The sequence below is a fragment of the Hermetia illucens genome, chromosome 1, assembly GCF_905115235.1.
Source record: "Hermetia illucens chromosome 1, iHerIll2.2.curated.20191125, whole genome shotgun sequence".
Taxonomy (NCBI): Eukaryota; Metazoa; Arthropoda; class Insecta; order Diptera; family Stratiomyidae; genus Hermetia; species Hermetia illucens.
The window spans coordinates 114,737,490-114,765,489 of NC_051849.1; the positions used below are offsets into that span (position 1 = coordinate 114,737,490).

At 40.2% G+C, this 28,000-nt stretch overlaps 1 protein-coding gene across 2 annotated transcripts in view; it reads left to right on the plus strand.

Moving 5' to 3' along the window:
• The window catches only part of LOC119647096 (E3 ubiquitin-protein ligase MARCHF2-like), a 56,989-nt gene that overhangs the window by 1,730 nt on the left and 27,259 nt on the right, over positions 1-28,000 (plus strand). For both annotated transcript variants that reach the window (XM_038047866.1, XM_038047867.1), the window contains exon 3: positions 25,629-25,763. In XM_038047866.1, coding sequence (XP_037903794.1) covers positions 25,629-25,763 — 135 coding nt within the window. The remainder of the gene's footprint in view (positions 1-25,628; positions 25,764-28,000) is intronic.

Consider the following 28,000-nt stretch of genomic DNA (forward strand, 5'->3'; position numbering starts at 1 on the left):
TAAATTACAGGACGTGTACCGATTCCAGTTTTTATGTGAAAACGGAAAAGTTTGAACTTTACATTACTAACTTATTGCCTTAAAATATAAACCTCAACGCAGTTGAAATAATCAAAATTAAAAAAATGTAGTTGTTTAGAAAAAGTATTTCGATTCCCACCATTTTCTTTTTCACTTTTTTAAAAAAAATAAGTCAAAAATCGAAAGACCAACGGTTCAAGGTATTAAAAGTTATATACGATGATTCCATTTATATATACATAGCTCGTAAACCATACATGTTGATATACCCGATATACTATTAGACGTAATACTGGCATTTGATCTCGTGGGGAGTAGTAATTTGACGGGAAAGAAGCAACTTTAACCCACCATAACTTTGTCAGTAATATTAGTATCTTTACCAAACTTTTCGGTATGCTTCTTCATATTAAAAACTATATTATAGATCTACGATGAAGTTAATAGAGGTCACAGTAAATTTTTAAAATATATGAATATAAAATTATTAACTTTTTTTGAGGAGACATTGTAATGGATAGTAGTTTTCGGGCGTTGATACCATGTGCATGGGCCACCGTAATTTTTTTTTTTCAGATTTTTCGGTACTCCTACCCTTTGGAATCAATGTCAAAACTAAATACCTACTCCGGAAAGTACTATTCGATATCTTTCATTTTAATATCCCACATTAATATTTTCGATGAAAAAAATGTGCACCTCTTATTTCAGGTGTATTTACTTTAGTTTAACGTACATCAAAGTAATTCACCACATGTGTGAGGAGGGGTTTGTACCAAACTGCGCTGTCACTTGAAGGAACTTCATAACGCAGTTCACTGTAGGCGCATAGCAGTTGAGATGAGACACTTAAGTCACTCATTTCGCGACAGACCGTTGTCTTTAACAGTAATAGCAAATATTTCATCGGGGTTGGTTGTCAAAAAATTTGTTTTGTTCAGACTCAGTCTCAATCCGCGCTGCATGAGGCGCAGAATATCAGCCTTATTATAAGACGCTGGAGAAACATTATCAGCTTAGAACGGTGCGCCGTTCCGCTGGACATAGGAGATGGCCCGCGTAACAGCCATGATGAGTAGAATGCTTGAGAAGGCGTTTACTTGGTGAATAACTACAGATGCACTAGTAGAGTTTTAATCTACCCATCACACTTCGAACTTAATTTTTCGGATTTCTTTAGATGCAATGTAATTCAACGAACGCGTTCCTCAGGCATATAGCATACCATATGAGTTGTGCGGTTAAACGCTTTTCCCCAATTGCAAAAATGCAATGTAAAATTAGTCTTGTGTAAACAGTTCCGCAGTTCTTCACAAACCTTGTTATGTTCAAGATTATTTGAGCGCTAGTAATGGGATAGCAATAGGATCGAACGATCATTTGTAAATCCTTCTGGACTGTCTTTCCTTTTACATATCGGAACAATCGAGCATCCTTGCCAATAAGATGGTTATCTAACCTCCTCAATAACCCCATTGAAAAACTCATGAGCGGCAGTATTGGTTCCCAGCTCTTTGCTTTCCAAAGCTCTGCTTTGATGTCGTCAATTACTTGCTGCCTTCCTTGACTTCACTTGTTTGATTGCTTTATCGACTTAGTAGCGCTGACAGATGGTATCGCCCCAAATGTCGGCAGTGTTTATATAGATTATGTGAAATTTTTTTCGTTGAAATCTTCTCCCTAGTATTGTCGGCATCCATCCTTTCCGGCTCGTTGGTCGTTAAGTAAAGTACTATTCCTCTCATTACCTACAACCACTATTTTGTGTTGAGTTTAGGGGGACTTCCCCATACATGAAAAAGGGACGGTATACATTCTTTTCACAAAATATGTTCATGTGGGATATCAAATGGAAAGGCTCGATTAGTACTTTTCGAAACTACTGCTTATTTTTGATATGGGGTGAAACATAAGGGAGTGTGCACTAACAAGTGAAACAGGCCTCGTTCTCAAAACCTATCCAGCCAAGAAAACTAAAAAAACATTAAAATTTTGCATCTATACCAAAATCAAAATATACATCCGGTTCCAATATCTGCTCAAATAAAGTTAAAGATAGTATATTACCATCTTTTAAAAATTTACCTGAGAATGCGTCTCAGGTTTATAAGGTATAGTATAAGGCATAATTCTAATGAAATCTAACTATTATTAACAAAGTTATAGAAGGTCATACTTATGCATTTCTCATAAATTCATTGCGCTCTAACGCGTGTATGACGTCATCATTACATAAAGTCAGTTAGTTTTAACTTTTTAGCCGTTTTCACATATTTGTATATCAGTATGAATGAATCCAGACAGACGTATCTATGTATACGCTAATTAAGTTTGCGGGTAGCGTCCTATAATAGACAACTGCGTACGTTAGCACCAGTGATACTCACTTTAAATACATATATGTATTCTTTTGTACACAAAGTAAATTGGAAATACGTTTATTTAGGATGAGCACTTTATTTAGGTTTCTAATATATATATAAATATGTATGTTTGTATATGTATGTATCTGTAGTTTAGCAATTAATGAAGGAATATCTTTCATTTTAATGTACGAATTGGAAACTGTCCGTGTGTATTTGATCATCGACGAAGAACTTGCCATAGAGGCATGTATTCTCACACACTTTGATTTAGACATTGTTGGTCCAAAGCCGAGACTCTCGGTTGATGAATCACGTACCAGATTTGTCAATCGCAAGGTTTGCATGAGCCGCTCTACTGACCATGGTTCATAACTGGCAATTGGTATTTTTTCACAAAATCACCACCATTTAATTCTCCGCAGGCCAATGTGCTCCTCATGTGGCTTTATCGCTGGCTTAATTTACTGGTCAGTAATCAACGGTCGATGTTGAGGTGCCATAGTCTCATAGGGAATGGCCTTGTCCAGTGGGTATGAAAAATACCGATATTCTATGAAGAGCTAGTCAATTTGCGTTTTACTGTTCCCTGGTATAAAATATAGGAAGATAAGACGTTCTTTTAATAAATCGTGTATTGCAAGGTACAAGTTTGTGTGATGTCCGGGACATTTAGACCCTCGTCATCTTCGTTGGAAGTTCCAAACTTTTTTCACCCATAGCACTCATGGTTAAGTTCGCACCAATGACAAAATATTTATCGGCAGTTGCATTACAGGTTTTTACGACAAGCTGTTGCTGCAAGGTATCTTTCTCGGTATCAAGTCGACCTGTTTGTGGTGGGTATCATCATCACCACCGGCACAACAACCAGTATCCGGTCTAATAAGGAACTTCAGACATTCTGGATTTGCGCCCAGGTCCACCAATTCGATATCCCTAAAAGCTGTCTAGCTTCCTGGCCTACATCATCGCTCCATTTCAGGTAAGCTCTGCCTCGCCTTCTTTTTCAATCATAGATATTGTCCTTATAGACTTTCCGGGCCGCATCATTCCCACCTATATGGATTAGGTGACCCGCCCAACGCAACCTGTTGAACCGTATTTTATCACGAGACGGTCGTGGTACCCTTTATAGATTTCATCGTTATGTAGGCTACGGAATCCATCCGGCCAAAAATTCATCGAAGGATTCTTCTCTCGAACGCGGCCAAGAGTTCGCAATTTTTCTTTGTAAAAACCCAAGTGTCCCAAGAATACATGAGGACTGGCAAGATCACTGTCTTGTACAGTAGAGTTTTGACCCTATGGTAAGACGTTTCGAAGGAAACAGCTTGTGTAAGCTGAAATAGGCTCTGTTGGCTGTCCACAACCGCGCGGGTTTGTGGCGGATATGCGGTGTAGAAATGAATCGTGAGAGCAGCTAATATAACGGCGATTCGCCTCAGCCAGTTATCAGATCGCTCAACTTTTTTAATGGCTCAACTCTGGTGAGTTCCTCCGTCTTGACAGTAATGGTACCATTATTTAGTCCATCTATACTTTATTTATCCCTTTCCATGATCTCAAGCATTTTGTTTTTATTTTACTCAGGATAGTACAAACTCCGTTGCCTCAACCCCTCTTTCTTTATCTGGACTAGGAAGAAGTATGCTATGTAAATATCAAAATAACCAGAACGATAAGGTCCGTTGCATGGGTAATTTTATCCTCGCAAAATTTTAACAGTACAGTACTAGCGTTCTTGGTTACCAAAGTAAACTATAATATTACGATCGTCGTCCAGGAAAAATCTTAGAAAATTGTTGAATGGAATTACTGGATATTGATTGTCAATTACTCCCTCGAAACAGGTTATGAGCATGTATCAAAATCCATAACGTGATGAATTAATGGGCTTCTATTATACGAATTTCCTCCATTTTTTTCTGTGAAAGTGACGAGACAGCCAGCCCTGCAACAGGAAGGGAAGGTATCTGGAGGTCAATGTTTGAATTCAATGCAATGCAATTCTTCTGATAGCTACAACAACTCTTTCATCACGGATTTTTACGGAGGGTGCTACCCTCTGCAATATAGACTAGCACGATACTAGAAGGTTTGGTTGAAATTTACTTTTATTAATAGATCTATATTTAGCAACTTGGAAAATAAAATCGGCTCTATTCTGAACTCAGACTTTTGTTTATCTTATCGACCGAAAAACAGCTAACGTTTGCTTTGGTGTTTGCATAACGCTCTCAAGAAGTTATCCATCTGGGCGATTAGAATTAAATGTTAGTTGTCTAGTTTCTTACACCACATGACGATCCTCGCACTACACTTGGATCTGTACCCTTGATTATCCCTTTTTTATCACTTTTTAACTGATACACATAGACTGCTGATTTTATGATTTTCTACCCAGTTGTTCGCTTGGCAGTATTCAACCACTTCTTGTATCTGCTGTTCTTGATTCCTTGATATGTTGCCTTTGGCTAAGTTGAACCCGTTCTTTGATTAGTGCATTTCTGCCTACTCCTCTGACGTGTATGGTGATGTGTGCTTAACCTAGACAGTATCCCCTATGGTTCCGTTATTCGCGGGGAGTCGGTTATTTACCAGGTGGGCTGAAAATTTCGTAGGCTAAAATAGAAAAAAATGTTTTCTGATAAGATCTCAGTTCAATATAGTTGTTTTTGTGTACATGTTTCTTTTGAAGGTTAGGGATAACCAAAACATCATATGGATTCTAGTAGCGTCTATGCATTAGCATACAAACTTTTAAACCTTCTTGGTACATATATCTAGGATGCTATAGTAGTTAAATCCCCTCGGGACATCGTCTTCGCCCAATTCAAGACTTCTTTCTGAGCTTGTTTTTAAGGTTTTGTGTAAAACACATGCATTTTTTCAGAGAGGGTTACAGCGATTCTCACCAAATTTGTTGCAAAGGTGGGAACTGTAAACGCTCACGCATACAGTGAGTTACATTCATCAATGTCGGGAGTGAGTCGAGAGCGATCATTTCTTTAATGGACTGAGAAATTACCCAACTGAAAAATCAGGAAAAAACATGAGGCTGCCACTATACGGTACCAAGGTTCGAAAATAACCTCCGTGCCGATATTTGTTCAATTAAAGTTAATAAAGTACGTTACTATAATTTTTAGTAATTGGCTGCATAGCCCTCCTTAAGTTTAGCTTAGCACCACATGCAGCAATATAGACTATACCATAGAGCATGATCCTACCAAAGTTTAGTGGTTACTGCACTATTCTTAACAAAGTTTTGATAAAACAAATTTGCCGTTTCTCTGCAAATTCAAGACTTTGGATGCCAATATCACTTCATTCATCATCATTTTTGACCCAGTAGTTATTTGCAAATTAAACTCAGTTTCGTATATGTATGTTGGTACGAAACACATCGGTAGTGTACAATTCAGATGAATAAGCATATTTGTATATTGCTCTCTTTTGCTTACGAAGGAAGGCAGAAATTTTCACATGTGCAAGATTAATTTTATTCGCACCTGGCAATGCGTGATTGTTCATAATGAACATAATAATTAATAATTCCTGAATATCATGAAGTTTGGAAGTACGTGAAGGAATGTTTAAAACTATTCTAAATTTCAAACAAGAATTTCTAAATTTGTTGTTGAAGCACTCTGTTATCTTTGCCTCGGACAATGGTGGACTTTCCGATAAAACCCCTACTCATACGGCCTAGTGCTTAGCGCATAAGGCACAAAGGAGTTTTTTCATACATTTACTATGAGAGTATTCATTCGATCCTGCAGCAGGCGTTCTGTATCGAGCTCGAAACGTGTCCAGCACACTGCAGACGAAGATACATAGCGTGTCCAGTGTTTGGGAAGTCTCCTAATAGAGCGCAGTTCGCACCCAAGTCCAGCCAAGTATCTAACTTGGCGCACTTATCCCTTGGGAGCGATAGAGTCCTGATTCTTTTATCCCTCGCTGTCAAGTAGGTTTCTACCTATCCTAGCTACTCGATTGCTCCAAAAGAACTCCAACACGAATCCAACAGAACTCCTACACGAATCCAACAGAACTCCGACACGACCCGACTCCAACACGTTTGACTTCAACACGTCTAGACTCCAACACGTCTAGACTCCAACCCGTTTCCGCCTTGCAGCAGTTTAAATACGTGAAGTCCATTAGCAGCAACCCGGAACTTAAGTTTGTTTGAAAGGTCCAATCAAAACAAAAACTGTATACACAACAGTCAACCGTTGGGCGATGTCGTCAGAATATTCCCATATGCTATGGTGCTGGTGACGACATCGCTCAGTAGCAAGCCGGAACACGGAATCGCTTGCATTTTGCACATTGGCACATGTGAATGTTGTGCATTAGCACATGGGCAAGGTTGCTGTTGTTTATTGTGATACTTGATCAGTCAGCAACGTACGCTGACTTTGCAGTAATCACTGCCGATGATTGTTGACGCTATTGATGCGGACTTACGCGATCGGTTGCTTGTGGGAAATCGCTTAAACATTCTCCCACCCGAGAAAGCTTCCTGCTGAGTCGAAGCGTTTTGATGACGGTCATAATAACTTCGGTTGATCCTGATGATCTGCTTGTGCCAGATGAGTAATCCTGTGGTCGTTGAACTTATTACCTATTATTACAAAAGATTTTTTTTTTTTTCAATTTCGCACTTATTTTCTAACGTTACAAAGCTATTTCTTACGGAATATACATAATAGTTTTACCAAGCTTACAAAAATCTTTACATGATGCTTATCAGTTACGGTAATGATTGTTTTAAAATTTTCTGTTCATTAATAGCTTCCTTACAGTTTTTTTTTTTTTTAATGGAAGCTACTTTACAGCGTAACAACAGTTTCTATTTAACTTTCTGTTGATTAGTAACTTCCTTACAAGATTTAGATGGAAGTAACTTTACAAAATATTAATTTAATTGAACTTACTAGTAACTTCCTTACAATTTTTTAGATGGAAGTTACTTTACATTTTTTTTTTTTTTTTCAACATCGGTTTAATGGCGCTCCCCAAATAACATTATTTTGTTCATCTACCACTTTTGTCAGTTTAGTAAACTATTACTACTGTATTTTTGTTAATCAATTAAACACAGTAATAAAATAAACACAGTAAGGATCATGAAACTTAGGCCGCGGCATGGGTTTTATTTACATTGCCGTGAAAGCTAATTCATGAACCTTAATTCGTAACATGGAATATATTTACATTGCCGTGAAAAAACTAGATACTCACTTCAACTACTATATTTACAAATCCAATACATATATACGGTGCACCTTCTTGATAAATTTTCTTATACAATTGAAGTGGTGATTCCTTCATCCCTGGTTTGTTCCCCTGACTCTCGCCAACTCGCTGGCCTTCTATCTTCCAAGGATAGGTGACTCACGAAGCTAGGTTCTTCTTCCGGATTTCTACCTCGTCTTTTAATTACCCAAATTAAACCACCGATAATGATTGCGATTAACGACAAACCTCCCCCAATTAATCCGTGTGGGATGTATTGCCGAAAATCTGATTCCAGTCCAAGTGTTGCTTCTAATTCCTGCCGCAAAATACTAATATCCCTGTCTACAGAAATGTTTGCGGCCACTGTCATCTTATCTAACTGGTGAAATCGAGGAGTCACTGCCTCAAATTTTGCTGTCCAATTCAATACTATGGTATGAGGAGTCCCTGTGATATTGAACATGGCCATGTCAAGTGTGCAGTGAGCCAAGTCTATCAAGGACACTGGAAACCGAAGCTCTAAAGCAGTTTCACTACAGATTATTGGAATTTCCTTCACCTGACCCTTAAACACTGCCCCAAGTTGTGGTTTTAAACGTGCCACAAAAGTGCCATTACTCCACCTCCTAAGAGAACACCACTCTCGCAGATTTTTTGTTCCTTTTGCAATTTCACGCGCGCAGGACGGTCCTGATCGAACAAGCTTAGTTTCAAAGAATCCGGGTAGAATCTCCACTGCACCTTCCTCAAAGAAAAATTTGTCATTTTTCCCAGGCCCCATGAATAAACCCCGAAACGGGACAGCCGTCCTCAAATCCCACGTAAGGCTTTGATGATCGGGGGTAGTAATTACTGCTACGTGGGCAAACCGTTCTTTGTAAGCCAGAGGGATTAAGAATTCGATAGTAACTAAATCGTCTTTTACCCATGCAGAAGGAGGATGAATGTCAAAGATGCTCTCCGGATGCTCCAAATTTGGTAAGTTCATCCCTGGAACATCCTTATTTATTCGCTTTACATATTCTGTAAGCTCTCCTATTGGTCTCAGTTTACTCAACTGTTGATGCTTGGCCCATATCCCTGCTACTAGGGATTGTAGCTCCATTGAGTATTCTGATATTTCTTGTTGGAGCATTGCTACTTCCTGTCGCTCCACAACAGCATTAATCTGCCCCTCAACCTGATGGTACTCGAGATCCGTGATATTAAGCATTAAGGATGCGATTTTAGCTTGCTGATTCTGCAAGCTCTGTATCTCATTACCGATCACGACATCTTGATAACCCATGTATACCATTGCCCCCGTGCCGAACACAGCTGGCAAGTACTTAACCCCTAGTTTCACAGCCTCTTTTACTATAAACGGAACCACGCTTGGGGCCCGCTTAGCTCGATTGGGTTTATAAGCAGCAATAAGGTTCTGGTTTACGTCCTTAGCCTGTTGCTGGTTAGCGATTAACAGAGTCCCGCAATGTTCCTGGATGTCCTGTTTGACTTGTCTGGCGCATATTTTTTAAAATTTTTCCATTTGATCTGCTATGACCTCTAAATGGGCGGTTTACTGAGGTTGCTACCATGTACTTTAACTCGAACACCTTAACTTGAACATCGCCTAAATGAATACCCCTTGATTCTAACACCGGCTCCACCGATGAGGAGGCCAAACTGCCGGGTAGAAAGAACAAACACAAAATCAAGGCAGCTCGAGCCAGAAAACCTCCTTTAACCTTTACGGCTCCACGGGTTCTAGACGCAGGACCATCGATTGCTACTTCGCCTCCCGGATTAGGCCTGCTATCTGCCGATAAATCCGGTTGCAGCTTACCATCCTCCGGTAATAATGGGACAAGCTGATACACTGCACGGTTCACGTTATCCCGTTCAGTTGTTTTTAATCTCACTTGCCTCACCACACCGTTGGGATCCGGAAACGTCTCAACGACTCGTGCCTCCTTCCAATTCAGGGGACTATGATCCTTTTCCTTTATTAGAACCAAATCCCCCTGTTCTAGCTGGCGCCCTGGATTTTTCCATTTGCATCGTTTCTCTAAATGGCCCAAATAATCTTGTTCAAATTTTACCCAAAACTGATGCTGTAAGTCCTGGACCTGCAGCCACCGCCTTGTTGCAGGAAGATCTTCCCTGAGACCTTTCCCCATCGGAGGATTTAATAATCCCCGCTGGATTAAAAAATGTGCGGGTGCCAGCACCTGCAAATCGTGACTATAATTTGACAACGGGTATAATGGTCTACTGTTAAGGATGACTTCCCAAGTACAAGTAATAGCACAATATGAATATTTAGGGTATACATATAGAATAAATATTATTGGGTGCAGGCATAATGTATTTTATATTGTCTGTACCATAGTTGTAGATATATTCTTATCTTAAGATAATAACAGGACCTTGTTCGAAGAACGCATCTTGTTTTGTAACATGTGTGAACGGGCCTGATAATAAAAATGGTACAAGCATAATGTTATTTATATTGCTTGTACCCTATTTCGTAAGAAATGTGTGTTCATTAATGAAGACACTTTGACCTGCGCATTGTAAAATGCAAAATGGACATGTGCGCGACACACGATAAAGATAGGATAATGTTTACAAGATAGGTTACTTTGTAAGAAATATTGTAAGCAGTCTTTAGTCTAAATTTGGAATTTAAATAAAATGGTCATACGATCCTTCCCAAACGGACTCAAATTAAATTTTATTTTAATTGGCGCCCAACGTGGTTTGAACCACAATCTTTAATCCTTGTATAAGGAGTCGGTATTAATTTCGTAAAAAAGTGTGTGAAAATTTAGTTATATAAATGTTCACGATCGTGCGAATTTAAAACGAAACAATAATCGAGTGAAGCGGCTGGCAGCGGAGTTTTCAGACGTACCTACATATTGCAACAAGTGACTGTGACTGGGTGAACGAGATATCTAATCAAAGCGAATCGAATCAACTGGTGGCGTGTGTCTAACTTGCAAACAGATATGAATATCTGTACGAGTATTATGTATGTACAATTAATTTAAAAACATCCTAACATATTAAATTGAGAAATTTAAGCTTAAAAAGGGCCGATTACAGGGTTAACCGAATCGACAGTTTAAATTTTTTAAATCTCTTAGAAAAAAAGTAATAGAAATGTCTTTATCTGCCGAAGCTATTTCGAATATGATTGAAAGGGTTAACCTTTCATTAGCTGTTCAGCTTAGGAAGGAATTTCAAGACGCAATTGCGGAATTGAAATCTGAGCCAGGTCCGTCAACTCAAGGGAGTGACATTCACAGTGTTGTTTCTCAGTTAAGGCTGGAATTTCATTCTACCATACAGGAACTGCGAGCGTCAGCACCACCTGTTGAAAATCAGAGTGATATTAATGTGGTTGTTTCGCAATTAAGGGAAGAATTTCAGTCTTCTTTGCAGCAACTGAAGACACCGGGTCCTTCTGTACAGAGGTATGAGGAAATTGCCATCACAAGTAGGGTTGTTGGTGGTAATATGAGGCTTGACTTACCAAAATCAATGCACGAGTTTAGCGGTGTTATGGATAAGTATCCATCATGGCGACAGTCAGCCAAAGCTGCAATAAAGCCGTATCAACCATATGTTGGTTCTGACATATATTATCAAGCTGTTGCTATTATCCGCAACAAAATTACTGGTTCTGCTGATATGGTTTTATCGTCGTTCAGTACACCACTGAATTTTGACGCTATATTGGCTAGATTGGACCATACGTATTCCGATAAGAGACCACTGTATTTACTCGAGCAGGAATTGTCTACTCTTAGACAAGGTCGTTTTTCTATTCCACAATTTTATGATATGGTAGAAAAACAATTGACTTTAATAACCAATAAAGCTATTATGCAATATGGCGATGAAAGCGTAGTTTTGAAATCCTTGAATGAAAAGTATAGAGACGACGCATTGCGTATTTTCATTTCTGGTATTAAAAGACCTATCGGTGATACTCTCTTTGCGAGTCAACCAAAGGATTTACCATCTGCCTTGGCTCTCGCACAGGAACTAGAGTCTAACAGACAACGCTATAATTTCGCCGCTGCTTTTGCTAATTCGAACTCTGATAGGGAACATACAAGTAATTTGGGTAAAAGTCCACATTATAAAGTGGTTAACAAAACTACCCGAGATGAAGCTCAATCTCCACCTGAACCAATGGATGTAGATCCATCAACGTCTCGATTTAAACAAAATTCGGGAAAAAATAATAATTTTCGTTCGAAATCATCAAACAATAATTTTTCAAAAAGACATCAATTGAACACATTCCGGGTAGAGAAATTAAAGGATAGTTCTGTTGTAGACATTTTACAATCAAAAGCATGTCTTCCATACGTTTGTTCAGTCACTTCTTTATAAAAATATAATTATGTTTCTCAATTTTTGTTCTTTGTTTTGTTCTTGCCTTTTTTAAGTTTTATTATATTGTTTCGAATACAATTTCTAGTGAGCGTGATTTTCTTATGTTTTCATAATATTTATTATCTAAAATGATTGATTAAAATCTATCACTAAGTAGGCCAAGTACTATAAACAATCGCAAAAAGATCACTTTTTTATTTAGTGCTTACACCGCCGCGGTTGGAAACAGAAGAGACCGACTTATTTCCATGCGGTCCTTACTGTCCCAACCAACGGCATTTTTCCGCCGCTAATTCTCCACTCCCCGGGTGCGTTCCGAAAATGAGCGAGTGGAGAGTTTCGCACCATCTACCCGTCCGCATCCGCAACATTCGAAATAAATTTCGAATGCTGCAGATCCTGCCGCGCCACACGTTCAACACACTTTGTTAAACGGTGAGAAAATTAAACTTCTTTTGGACACAGGTGCCGAAAGAAACTATGTGAAAAATCTTCCATTTCTAGTTGGTGTATCTAAATTAAAAAACGATGAATTTGATGTACATTCCATTCATGGGGAAACACGTATCACCGCGAAATGTCAGATAAGCATTATGGGACGTACTTCTGATTTTTATGTATTGTCTGAAATAAATGATATGGATGGAATTATAGGTTACAGATTTCTAAAGGAAATCAATGCAATGATTGATGTCACTGGTAGTAAACTTTATTCTATAGGTGGAATTCAAGAGGTTTTTCCTTCTAATAGAACACAAATAAATCTCCTACAGGATTTAAATTACAATTCTATTCCTGAGGAAGGTGTAGACGGGTTTAAGAAAATCGTTACGGAAAATCAAAAAGCATTTGCTGATCCAAATGAATCATTGCCTTATAATACTAACATTGTGGCCACGATTAAAACTACCACTGACGAAGCAATATATTCAAGGAGTTACCCATACCAGATGACGGCAACTAAATTTGTAAATTCTGAGGTTGAAACTATGCTACGTGATGGTATAATCAGAAAGAGTTCTTCTCCTTATAATAACCCAATTTGGGTAGTTAATAAAAAGGGTGTAGATGAAATGGGAAATCCTAAACTACGTCTGGTAATTGACTTTCGAAAACTCAATGCGAAAACTGTTTCGGATAAATATCCTATTCCAGATACTTCAGTTATATTGTCGAATTTAGGAAAATCAAAGTATTATTCTACTTTAGATTTAAAGTCAGGTTTTCATCAAATCTTGTTGTCAGAAAAAGATCGTAAGAAAACGGCGTTTTCCGTTAATAATGGCAAATACGAATATTGTCGAATGCCATTTGGTCTGAAAAATGCTCCAAGTATCTTTCAGAGAGCGATCGATGATGTATTAAGGGACGACATAGGAGTCCGTTGCCACGTCTACATTGATGACATTATAATTTTTTCTTCCGATATTCAGAGTCATTTAAAAGATATTGAAATAGTAATAAAAAAGCTTCGAGATGCAAATATGTGCATTTCATTGGGAAAATGTAATTTTTTCAAAACGCAACTCGAGTTCTTGGGTTTCGTTGCATCTGAAAATGGTTTAAAAACTGCAGATAGCAAAGTAAGTGCTATTCTTAATTTCAAAGAGCCAACTACTATTAAGGGCCTTAGATCCTTCTTAGGATTATCGGGTTACTATCGACGGTTTATACGTGATTATGCAAAAATTGCAAAACCTTTGACTCAATTATTGCGAGGAGAAAATGGTAATGTTAGTGCAAAAAAGTCAGAAAAAAAGAAAATTACATTGTTGAAGGATGTTCAAGATGCCTTCAATAAGTTAAAGCAGATTTTAGTATCAGAGGACGTTACTTTACGTTTTCCGGATTTCAGCAGACCATTCGAGCTGACAACTGATGCCTCATCGGTAGCAATTGGTGCTGTGTTATCTCAGGACAAACATCCGATTACTTTCGTATCACGAACGCTTAGTGCGACTGAGCAAAACTATGCGACCAATGAGAGAGAAATGCTTGCCATAGTATGGGCATTGCAGTCTCTTAGAAATTATCTCTATGGAGTAAACAATCTTCACATTTATACCGATCATCAACCACTAACATTCGCGATATCTGATCGAAATCCTAACACCAAGCTAAAGCGTTGGAAAAGCTTTATCGAAGAATTCACACCGACTTTTCATTATAAGCCTGGGTCTCAAAATGTTGTCGCAGACGCGCTATCTCGCCAGTATATTCAGAATCTTACTGGAAATGGTGAATCTAGCGGAAATTGCTATAACAGTGAGGTATCCCTATCTCAGGTCATAAGGACAGTGTCAACGCCTATAAATTGCTTTAAAAGTCAGATTATTCTTTCGGTGGGCAAGGATCTAAAAGTAATAACAATTAGATTGTTTAATGGGTACCTACGTCACGAAATTGATTTTTCGAACACCGAAAGTCTATATTCAAAGTTAAAGGAGATAGTTGACGCGAAGGTAGTTAATGGAGTCCACTGTTCTTTGGAAATTCTTGGAAAAATACAGAATGATATTATCAATCTGTTTCCCTCGGTTCATTTTAAGCATACCGAAAAGATTGTGATGGATTTAATAAATGAAAATGATCAGCTGGAAACTATTGCAATGGAACACAATAGAGCGCATCGTTCAGCGAAGGAGAACTATGACCAAATTCTGGATACATACTTTTTTCCTGGACTTCGTAAGGAAATAAAAAAATTCGTTAGTAATTGTAAAATTTGCGTAGAGTCTAAATACCAAAGACATCCGAAGAGGCAAATTATGAAGCGTACGCCATTACCCAAATATCCTGGTGAAATCCTGCATATGGATATTTACAGTACTCAGAATAACTACTTCCTTACGTGCATAGACAAATTTTCAAAATATGCTCTAGTGGAACAAATTGATTCACGTTCAATTGTAGATATTAAAATTCCTCTTACGAAAATAATTGGTTTCTTCAAAAATCCGAAAATTTTATGATAGTTACGGATAATGAGCCATCACTCTGTTCAAATGTTATACAATCCCTTATTAGGGACCACTTTGGTATGTCTCACCATAAAGTTCCAGCTATGCACAGTACAAGCAATGGACAAGTCGAGAGATTCCATTCAACTCTAGCAGAAATATCGAGAGCGATAAAAAAGGATATGCAACTTACAGATCTTAGTGAAATTATCCAATTAGCGTTAATAAAGTATTACAATTCTATACACTCTGTAACAAAAGCAAGACCTATTGACTTACTTTGGAACATTTCTGATTCAAATAAACTTAATACGGAAAAGCTTTTGTTAAATGCCCAAAAAGCTCAAAATAATTATGACAACAAAAAAAGGGTCAATAGAAAATTTAAAAAGGGGCAAGAAATATTTGTCAAAAGGAATAAACGTTGTGGGAATAAGCTTTCGAATAAGTATGATAGGAAAAATGTGCAGAAAGATTTAGGTACTGCGGTACTAGTAGATGGTAAAGAGGTGCACAAAGATAATATTCGTTAATGTTTCTCTTCCCAGATTAACATTGGTCACCACCGTCGCCGGTAAAATCTTTGACTATAGTTCATCTAATTATATATCATTACGGAAAGGGGACGTGGGACTGTACGAAGATTATATATACCTTAGCCATAATATAAATTTAACTAAATTTGAAAGTATAATAGGGGATATTAGTGATTTAAGAAAAATGTTTTCAATATCGGAACAGAAGGAATCACTGGACGCAGATGCGAATGAAATGTCTAGATTATTGTCATCTCTAAAGCTTGGTGAACGCAGGCATAGACGATCAATCGACTTCCTTGGTTCTGCTATCAAATTTATTGCGGGTACACCTGATCACGATGACTTTGTTTTGTTAGGAGAACGACAGTCTAGGCTAGTAGGCGCACAAAATCAGCAGGTAGAAATTAATTCTGAGCTAACTGAGAAAATTAATGAATTGACAGAGCGCATAAATTTAATAAAAAAAGAGTATTATGATATCAGCGAACCAAGATTTCCTGAGTTATTTCAAATTATTACCATTAGAAATCAAAGAGTAATATCCTTATTAACGAACGCTGTCTACTCGGTTACCCTTGCTCAATTAAACATTGTTAATCCTGTCATTTTAACAGACCAAGGGGTCCTCTCAATCGTAAAACAGGAAGAAATGCCCATTACTATAAGTGAATTGACTTCATCTTCTACTGTTAAAATATATATTAGTAATAATGTGTTTAAATATTTAGTTAAAGTACCAAATATAATTACTATTTGTTCTCTCATAGTTGTGTACCCTGTAATTCATAATAATACCATATTAGATTTAAGTAATAGGTATGTTGCCGAGTGCAAAAAAAACACACTGCCACTGGTTAATTGTAAGGAAGGTAAGGGCAAAGCAGTCTGCAAGCACGATCGTTTTGATAAATGCCTTGCAATGATCTTCAATGGAAACGTCGCAACGTGTAAAACGGTCACTTCATATCACATCTCACCAATCGAAAGGGTTGATGATGATACATTGATCATTAATGATGCAACAGCCACAATAGTAGAGAAAAATCACTCGGTGACTGTTACGGGTACATTCCTCGTACAGTTTGAAGAGGATATTCTCGTCAACGACACACTGTACAAAGTTACAGGTAAGGTGTCATCAGTGGTTCCGCAAATTTCAAAGCAGTTCCAGCTTAATGTGTCAGCACATTCGACACAGCTGACATTGCCGTACCTGCATAAGGTACATCTCCGCAATTTGGAGAAGATCCGACAATTTGATGCCGACAAAGTCAACAACAATGAGTATGCATGGTATGCATTTGTCCTCGTCGTGGCAACAGTGATTCCGGCTGGTATTACAGTAATGCGTTGAAAATGCCGTGGTAAGCCGACGATCAGACGACCTAACCGACCTATGAATTTCGACGTCGAAAATGAAATCGAACGTATCGTACGCTACATCGCCGATCACAAACAGATTCGGGCGAATCAGCTTAAGGGGAGGGGTAGTAATAGCACAATATGAATATTTAGGGTATACATATAGAATAAATATTATTGGGTGCAGGCATAATGTATTTTATATTGCCTGTACCATAGTTGTAGACATATTCTTATCTTAAGATAATAACAGGACCTTGTTCGAAGAACGCATCTTGTTTTGTAACATGTGTGAACGGGCCTGATAATAAAAATGGTACAAGCATAATGTTATTTATATTGCTTGTACCCTATTTCGTAAGAAATGTGTGTTCATTAATAAAGACACTTTGACCTGCGCATTGTAAAATGCAAAATGGACATGTGCGCGACACATGATAAAGATAGGATAATGTTTACAAGATAGGTTACTTTGTAAGAAATATTGTATAGTCTTTAGTCTAAATTTGGAATTTAAATAAAATGGTCATACGATCCTTCCCAAACGGACTCAAATTAAATTTTATTTTAATTTACATACAGCGGTATGGAAATCCTCATATGACAGATTAACAACCGCTGGCATCCTTCTCACAAAACGCTTGAAGCTTCCCACTGCAGCTTCAAACAACCCTCCGAAATGGCTTGCCCTTGGCGGATTGTGGCGCCAAACTATTCGCTTTTGTGCTAAACTTTTCCCGACTTCGGCAGACACCTGCTGCCAAGCATTGGTCAATACTTTAGCTGCGCCGACCAAGTTCGTGCCATTATCTGACCGAACCGACCTCGGCTGCCCCCTTCGACTCACAAATCTACGGAAGGAAGCAAGGTAGGCATTGGTGCTGAGGTCGGAACAAATCTCAAGATGGAGAGCTTTGGTTGCCATACACACAAACACAACCACGTATACTTTGATTGTTTTTGAATTTCGCAAAGGGCCACTTTTGATTTGAAATGGGCCACAGAGATCAGTCCCAACGTTTTCAAACACAAATTCAGCTGCTGTCCGTTCTACTGGGAGATCTGCCATCCTGGGGGTAACTGTCAGACCTTTCATACGAATGCATTTGGTACACGTCCTTATCCATTTTGCTGTAGGGCAGGTATATAATAGATTTCTCGAATTATAGTCATGGTGACTCCAATCCCACAATGATCATTGCCCTCATGAACCTGTCTAATGAGGAGATCCACCAAATGACATTTTCCTAAAATGATGGGGTGCCGCTGCTCAAATGGTAATGGAGCGTTGCTCAACCGTCCTCCCACCCTGAGAAGACCACTTCCTTCCTCCAAGAAGGGGTGGAGCGTACTTAGCCAATGATGTCTTCCCACGGGTAGCCCGTGTGTCAACCTCGCAATTTGCTGCCATTTAGTCGCCGCGACTTCTGTTTGTTTTAACTCCATGGCCGAAAGGAAGCCCGATTTCCTGTTTCTCCACCTCAAGCACCACGCAACGGTATTGATCAGTCTAGTCAACGACGAGAACCGGGTACTAAAATCGGTAAAGCCCATCGACTCTCCATAATCTAAAGAGACGCAACTTATTGTTGAATTTTTTATCACAAAGGGAGTCACAGGTAGATCCCCTTGCAAAAAAGGAGGACCCTCAAACCATAGCCTATGGTTTACAAATTTCCGGGGGAGCATTCCTCTTGATGCACAATCAGCCGGGTTTAACTTTGACTGTACATAATGAATTTCGGAAGGAGCGAGAACCTTTCTAATTGATGCGACCCTACGCTTTACAGCCTTATTTTCAATTTCCTTCTGACTTCGGATCCAAGCGAGGACTACCTCAGAATCAGTGTAGGCTGAGCACTTTAGTGGAATTGCCCCTAAGCTTTTTTTGACATCCCTTAATAATTCGACTAATAATACCACGCTTTCCAGTTCGAGCTTGGGAATGGTACAAAGTCCTTCGGCTTGACCAACCCGGGCCTTCAGAGGGGTAACTCGCCCTCTTGATGCAATAAGACGGACGACGTACCCCCGATGTGTCTTGACTCTGCTATAAATAACGGCAGCGTATCCATCCCCCGAAGCATCACTGAAACCAACTAACTCAGTTACGTGGCTCTCATTACCGTACCCAATCCACCTAGGGATTTGGACCTGATTCAAATCTCCTAATGAAGCAAACACTTTTTCTATTTGTTCTTGGGCAACTCCTGAAATCTCTTCATCCCAGCCATACCCTTCTTGCCACAACTTCTCAATTTCGATTCGTAGCTTCATAATAACGGGCAATAGCCAGCCAATGGGATCAAACAGAGATGCACTCACACTCAGGATGTTTCTTTTAGTGAACATAGTAATTTTTCTTATCTTGATACTATACTGAAAGCAATCCTTTTGAGGATTGTAGTGCAACCCCAGGATTTTTGATTCACTCTCGGCCTTTTGCAATTCTACAAAGGAATCAATTTGCCGCGATCTATCTAAGTTTTCCAACACTTCGCTATGGTTACTGACCCACTTCGTTAGGGACATCTTCCCCTTCTCCAATGTTACCGAAATTTTTTTAATCATTTCCTTGGCAGCACCAATGCTTGTTGCCCCATACAACAAGTCATCCATGTAGAAGGCGTTTTTTACTACTCATTTTGTCTCCTCATCGGGCGCGTTATCCTCAGCTACCTGATGAAGTGTCCTAATCGCCTGCCAAGGAGCGCAATCAATCCCATAGGTCACTCTTTTCAGAAAATACTCCTGAATAGGTTCCTTCGGGTTAGATCTCCATAAGATTCTCAGTCTTAACTGGTCCTCTGGTTTCAGCAAAATCTGGCGATACATTTTAGTAATATCACTGGAGAAGACAAACTCAAATTTCCGACTACGGGTAACAATATCAAAGATGTGGGTTTGTAACTTTAGCCCAGGAAGAATTGCTTGATTGAGACTAACGCCATTCGACGTCGGACTGGAGGCGTTAAAAACATTCCTGAGCTTCGATGTGGTAGCATCCTTGCGAATCACACTCAGGTATGGTATGTAATAAACGTCTCCACTAGTATCACCTCGGAGTTCAGTAGGGACCTCTTCCATATGGCCCAAGTCCCGATATTCTGACATGAACTCGTCCGATTTCGTTTTGAGTTCGGCGTTCTTTAACCACCGTTTCTCCTGGCCGAGAAAATACTGAACTGACTTGCTAAACGAGTTTCCCAACTGGATATCCTCCTAACGCCACGGGGTTGGTACAACATACCGACCGTCTTCAGTTCGATAGTGCTGTGATTGGAATAGATGTTCACATCACTCTTCATCCAATTGAACCCTCTCATTTTTGTCAATGGGCATGTCCCAAAGAGACCTTAGGTTTTGCTCAAGTTCCTCCAAGGAAACATATGAGGCCGTAACTTTAGAAGCTGGCAATGCTGCAGAACCAGATACTACACATCCAAATCGAGTATTTTCCGCTAAAAATCCTTCCACAACTTCCACTCCTTCCAAAAATAATTGAGGAAGGACATTGGAACCTAGAAGAACCGGAACATGCGAAACGTGATCTGTAACCGGATCTGCCAGCCTCTTGCCTGGGAACAATGAATTTATTCCCCTAGGTGGACGAAGAAGACCCCCTTTGGTAACTCGCTTCCACATTTGAGCCATCTTCTAAACTAAGAGTCAACCCGACAATTGAAGACAGTCTTCCTGCGGATACTCCTCCCACTCCGGATACTTCCACATTGGTTCTCTTCTTAGTTAGTCGCAGCCTTTGAACTAACTCCTCAGTGATATAACTGCTCTGGCTACCCTGGTCGACCAAGCACCGAACTGAAATTACACTTCCATCCTTTGCCTTTATCTTTATTACAGCTGTGGGCAATATAGTTTCGGAATGGGCAAATTTTGTAGAGTTTTCTGCGTGATGAGAAATACTCCCTTGCATGTATGACCCGCTCGATCGATCTTTGCCGGGATGCAATACTGTTTCATGCTGCCCATGACAAAGCTCGCATTTCAAAAACTTACGCCTTTGACATTCCGTACCTTTTTTGTACTTATGGGAGGCACAGAAGACACATATACCATAATGCCGGAGCAGATCCCCTTTGTCCTTGCTGTTTATTAACCGTGGACATTTTAATACCAGATGATCTTCCATACAAATGTAGCATGGAAAACGCTTTATTTTTCCCCCTTGTATTTTTGCGGCGAGGGAAATTTCCCTATGCTGTTTTTTTCGACCACCTAAGGTCTCTGCCTTCTTAGCAACGGAATGTTCTTCCGCTTGAACCTTCGCGAGTTCGCCCAACCCCTCCCAATTGGGAGACATAACTATGTATCTATTTTCCAGGAATAGATCAATGTCATCAATTGTTACGGGAAGTTTTGGCTGCTTAAGCAATGAATCAAATTCCCGTCGGGTGGAGACATCCATTTTACGGGTAAGGATAAAAGGTATGAAAGGTACACCTTGATCACAATTGAACCCAGCCTTCCTCAGGTTTTGAACCACTGAGCGCATTGTATCAAGTGCCCTTCCAATGGTACTGGGGTCCTGTAATACTATCTGGAGAAGATCTATGAGGGCCTGGATCTCCTTTTCAACCAGCGCCCGAGGATTACTGTAGCGTCATTCCAGAAGTTCCCAGGCCTTATCGTAGTTTTCCCCATGCACTCCTAAGTGCTCTACGACTCTCCTCGCATCACCTTTTAATTTGCTCTGCAGCATCATTAGCCTTTCAGCTCGCCCAATATCAGATGTGTGACGAAGGTCCCCATCAAACGAAGGAATATCAGGGACTGGTGGACAAGGACGAGGTCTATGGCCGCGATTCCAATAAGGAATGCCTTCGGTCTCGGAGCTTCTTAGCCCGAAGCCTCTTGACGGCAACGGTATGTCACCAAAAGGCATGTTCAAGTCATCGCGAACCCTGGGAAACCATTCTCTAGAGAACAAGTTTTCCGGCTGTTTTGTCGCGTCCTCCGACTCCCCTTGGGCTTCATTAAGCTCGACTGAAGGTCCGGGGCGCGGACTTGATGTTACCCTTCCACCTGTGATTTCTACATCGACGGGAGAGCTTTCGGGAATGAGATCGCGATGAACACGCCCAATCAGCTCCTTGGTAGCATTGTAAATACTGATCATAACGGATAGTTTATTTTCTCGGAAATAAACAATGTCCTTAGAAGCGTTTTGGCGAAGAAGTTGGCTGTGGCCGGCGAGGAAATCCCAATAAAGCTGTTGCACTTCTTCCCATGCCGCAGCAAAACGCTCTCGCGTCCTTTTTTCTTGCCGGAGTTTGACTAGGGACTCCCGCACACTTTCAAGTTTGGCGACCCTTTCCTGCTGGGCATCAATAATTGCCTGAATCTCCATTCTGGCTAAATTTGAAGATCGCGATAATACCGAGCTCCGCGGCGATAGTATAACTTTGCGCCTTTAATTTGGGCGCCGCAACGACAATAATTTTGCGGTCTTGATTTGAGCGCCGTTACAACAATAATTTTGCGCCCTAAATTTAAGCGCCTCAACGATAATAATTTTGCGCCCTAAGTTTGAGCGCTTCAACAATAACAATTTTGCGCCCTTAATTTAGGCGCCGCAACAACAATAACTTTGCGCCCTTAATTTAGGCGCCGCAATAACAATAACTTTGCGCCCTTAATTTAGGCGCCGCAACAACAATAATTTTGCGCTCTTAATTTGAGCGCCGCAACAACAATAATTTTGCGCTCTTAATTTGAGCGCCGCAACAACAATAATTCTGCGCCCTAAGTTTGAGCGCCGCAACAACAATAATTTTGCGCTCTTAATTTGAGCGCCGCACAACAATAATTTTGCGCTCTTAATTTGAGCGCCGCAACAACAATAATTCTGCGCCCTAAATTTGAGCGCCGCAACAACAATAATTTTGCGCCCTAAATTTGAGCGCCGCAACAACAATAATTTTGCGCTCTTAATTTGAGCGCCGCACAACAATAATTTTGCGCTCTTAATTTGAGCGCCGCAACAACAATAATTCTGCGCCCTTAATTTGAGCGCCGCAACAACAATAATTCTGCGCCCTAAATTTGAGCGCCGCAACAACAATAATTAGTGATTTCCACTCCGCAATGGCAATACTCTGAACGGAGCACTGAATACGTGGGAAGCGCAAATCTGTAAGGATTTATCCTTTGGTCTGAACGCGCCCACGCAACAACAAAATAGTGCACTGAAAACGTAGGAGACGCAACACTACAAGGACCTTTCCTTTGATCTGAACGTTCCTATGTTGTTCCAGCACAAACAAAGCACCGATAACTTTACCGATGTACTATATGAACCGTTCGGTATTGTCGCGGCGGAACACTAACACGTTTGTAAACTACGCACTCATTAACAACAATTTGCACAAAAAATTTTATTAAAATTCACTATTTTATAAATTTTAATTTATAAATACTTACTTGAAGGATCCTAATTTGGTATCCTATCCGGCTCGACGGACCAATTGTTTGGGGAGTCTCCTAATAGAGCGCAGTTCGCACCCAAGTCCAGCCAAGTATCTAACTTGGCGCGCTTATCCCTTGGGAGCGATGGAGTCCTGATTCTTTTATCCCTCGCTGTCAAGTAGGTTTCTACCTATCCTAGCTACTTGATTGCTCCAAAAGAACTCCAACACGAATCCAACAGAACTCCTACACGAATCCAACAGAACTCCGACACGAAACGACTCCAACACGTTTGACTTCAACACGTCTAGACTCCAACACGTCTAGACTCCAACCCGTTTCCGCCTTGCAGCAGTTTAAATACGTGAAGTCTATTAGCAGCAACCCGGAACTTAAGTTTGTTTGAAAGGTCCAATCAAAACAAAAACTGTATACACAACAGTCAACCGTTGGGCGATGTCGTCAGAATATTCCCATATGCTATGGTGCTGGTGACGACATCGCTCAGTAGCAAGCCGGAACACGGAATCGCTTGCATTTTGCACATTAGCACATGTGCATGTTGTGCATTAGCACATGGGCAAGGTTGCTGTTGTTTATTGTGATACTTGATCAGTCAGCAACGTACGCTGACCTTGCAGCAATCACTGCCGATGATTGCTGAGGCTGTTGATGCGGACTTACGCGATCGATTGCTTGTGGGAAATCGCTTAAACATCCAGTATAAAGCGGGTCAGATATATTTTTCCGCATAATGTAATGCGCCCAAAAGCGATTTCATTGGAAACGAAGAAGCGTAGACAAGTCCATAAGTTTTGTTTGGAATTATTCTGTTCGAAGGCCAATCTATATCAAAATGTATCCGAAGAATTTAAACATAATTTTCGTAGAGTCCAATGCGAACTTATATTTGGTTTGTAATTTCGAGAAAAAAGTAGTTTTCACCAAATCTTCTCCATTTTAAGGTTTTGTGTTTACACATTAAAATCGGTTTACTGTCTGTCTGTCTGTCCGTCTGCCTGTTCGTCACACGCATTTTTCTCGGATAATTTAAGGGAGGTCCCCATACATGCAACAGGGGGGGTGTAAATTTTTTTTTCCACCAAATATAGTCATGTGGGGTATCAAATGAAAGGTCTCGGTTAGTACTTTCCAAAGCTCAGTTTTGACATTTGTTGGAAAGTCGGGGAATTATGGGGTCGAATGTGATCATTTATTTAACTGGGCCATTCTCAGAAACTGCCCAACCGAAAAATCTGAAAAAAATCAAGAGGCTGCGACTATATGGTGGCTAGGCTCCGAAATACCTTCCATCCGATATACCGATTCATATAAAGTTAATAATAGTATATTATTATAATTTTTAATAACTGGCTGCGGAACCCCCTTAAGTTTATCCTACCACCACGAAATTTTGCAACAAGTGGGCTATAATATAGAGCTTGTTTGGTGGAAATCGTACTATTATTAACAAAGTTATAATAGGTCAAATTTGTCACTTCTTTGGAAATTCAAGATTTTTAATATCAATAGAACCCCAAAGTGCATATTCTCACATAATATATGAATATGCTACGAACTAATGGAACAAATTCATACTCAAATGTCCTTATAAAAGAAATACACAAAACCTTTTATACCTGAAGCATCCAACTTCCGGTTTCCCGACTTGTTCAGCTTGGATGAATGAACAATTGATTACAACGCTATGCGAAAGGAAGGTAGTTGCTTTTATGTATAAAAACCATACTAACTTCACTATAGATTCATTTTTCATCAACTTACATTGACAAAGTCTCACTTGATGCGCGGAACGGCGTATATATGTAACAACTTTCTTTCGCCTGCTGGATAGTATGAATACTTTCATTTGTGCTGTACTGGACACTCCCTGTACTGGACACGATAGCTGTTATTAAGTATGAATAGACAATAAGTCAGACGGCTATTTTTTCAAATTATTCCGTTGTGCTCTGAAGAAGTTTATGCTGTATAGGCTTCAAAAATTCATGTTAACTGCATCTACGATGCACCCCTATATTATGGTGATCGGCTGCAAAAGGTTGGTTGTGAGATTTTGATTTGAAAATATCGCATAGTACAAGTGCAAACAAATACGGTACAAGAGAGGAACTTAACACATCACGATGGCTGATCACATCACCAAGGAGGTATTTTTAAATTCTTCGACATATATAATGGGCAAACTACCGAATTAGAGACCGGAACAACAACGATACCAGATTGTAGTTTTGTATTTCTTTCGTTATTGGATTTTTCTTCATTGTGAAATGAAATAAATTTTTCATTCGCAGGCTGATTTCGCCATGTTTATGCAGTGGAACTATAGCTTATGTTCACAAAAAATGTTTAGAACGCTGGCTGAATACATCAGGATTGATACATTGTGAACTCTGTCACTACCGATATCCAGTTAAAATGCAGTTAAGGTAAGAATAATATACAAACTATCTAAAACGTTATGAATAAGGTAAACAGTTTCCAACACATTACTTGTATATGTGTACATACGCGGTGTTATTTAGATCTGTTGAAATTTCGAGATCAGTTGAGTATAGTCCTATGTGTTCCCAAGCGTATATAGATGGTGCAAAAATGCAAAGGGCTTCCATCAAAAATAACACAATATGCTTCTTTCTCCTACTCTTTTTCAAATGTTCAGGGTAAATCACGAAACCTTCATAAACTGGGTTCACTGTCTACCTGTCTATCTGCCTACCACCCCCACTTTCCATTAAAACCAACGTGACATGGAATTTAAGTCCAGTAATTAAAGCCGAAAATCGGTTGCCATCTCCGAATTCTTTCAGTCAAGACCGATTGACATGAAATTTGGGGTGGGGGAGAAGGTGGCATAAAAAACAAAGGTTATATAGCGCTAATGTGCGTGTGACGGACAGACAGACAGACAGACGGACCTGTGAGGAGTGGCCAGTGGCCATCAGGCGCGACCCCAGCTGGCGGATTGGGGCATACCTATTGATGTGTAAATATGTGTTCATGCACTTTTCTTTTCTGACTGTGCATGGGCTAGTGTTTGCTCATCTCTGGTGCGCGGACCAAAATGGCTATGGGAAGGATACCCAGAACATAAAACCACCATGGAAGACGAGAGAAGGAGTAAACTTACGGTGCAGGGGCTCGGAACCCCAGTACCGGCGGCTTTTGGGAGTGAGCAAGCGGGCTCCCGGTCGTCGATATCCCTCGAACGCAGTGCCTCGGTGGTGGACAACTTGGCCACCTTGGCATATAATGCTACAAGTGATTTGGATCTGAAGAATGAGGTATTCAAGCGAAGTACGACTTTACCGAGAACACCAATAACAAGACCAAACAAAGATGAAATAAAAGCAGCTTTTTGGACACCAAAAACCGTGGCAACACCCACCGCACATGTTCAAGATGCTCGACAGCAGGAGGTGCTCCAGGAACAAGGAAGCGATCCATTCAAAAGAAGCTCATCAACTTTGAGATCTCCACCAATGCCAAAGACGATGAAGGATAAAGTACAGGCCAAAAGTGAAGGACCATGTAAAAGAAGTAACCCCTGCCGGGACTTATAGGGAGCAGAGTCCCGATCCGGAGGAATTACCCTTCACCCAGCTTGGGGCAAAAATGGTTGAGCTGTCCGAGTTTATCAAGGACAAGCACAACCTGCACCAAGCCATAAGGAATATGGTGAGGGCTATTAAAGTCCTCTATAATAGATCACAGATGGAGGAAAAGAATAATAAGAACACGCCGAACCCCGCTATGCCAACAGTATCACAAGCGACCCAAGTGACGCCTAACCGTACTACCATCGAATCCCAGCGAAATAAGCGAGTACGTGAAAAAGAGGGGGATCCTTTAAATTATCAGCAGACGTCTAAGAGAAAAAAAAGGCGCACAGGACATCCTGAAAATCAACACCAACAGCTCAGAAGGAGGAAAGCATACAGCGAATCTAGCAAACTCGACCAGCGTTGCGAAGCCCAAAACGAACGAAAACAATGGATGGACTAAAGTTACCAACAAAAAAGCGAAACGAAAAGCAAAAGTGCGAACTCGTCCAGATGCGATTGTTATCTCCAGTAAGGGCAATCTGTCCTACGCGGAAATACTCAAAAAGGTCAAAGCTGATCCCGACCTAAAAGATCTGAGCGGAAATGTGAACAGAATCCGAAGAACCCAGAAAGGCGATCTCATGTTCGAGCTGAAAAGATCCAGCGGTGGCAAAACTGATGACTTTCGAACTCAAGTGAAAAACTCACTTGGGCAGAATGCCGCAGTGCGTGCCCAAAAACATGAGATCTATATACAAAGTAAGGGTCTCGATGAAGTGACATCGAAAGGAGAAATTTGCACTGCTCTGAAGGAGCAATTCAAGTTGAAAGAATTTACAGAGGAGTCTGTTGTCGGTCTACGGAAAGCCTATGGTGGCACTCAAACGGCCACCATACGAGTGCCAGCGGAGGCAGCGCAGATGTTGTTGGCTGCCGGAAGGGTTCGGATTGGATGGGTTGTCTGCCGTTTAAGGGACCAAACTTCACTAAGGAGGTGCTTTAAATGCCTCATGTTTGGGCACTTCGCGAAGGCATGCACCAGCAGCATTGATCGATCCGATCGATGCAGAAGGTGTGGGGAGAAAGGCCATATTGCCAGAGAGTGCAATAGGGACCCCAAA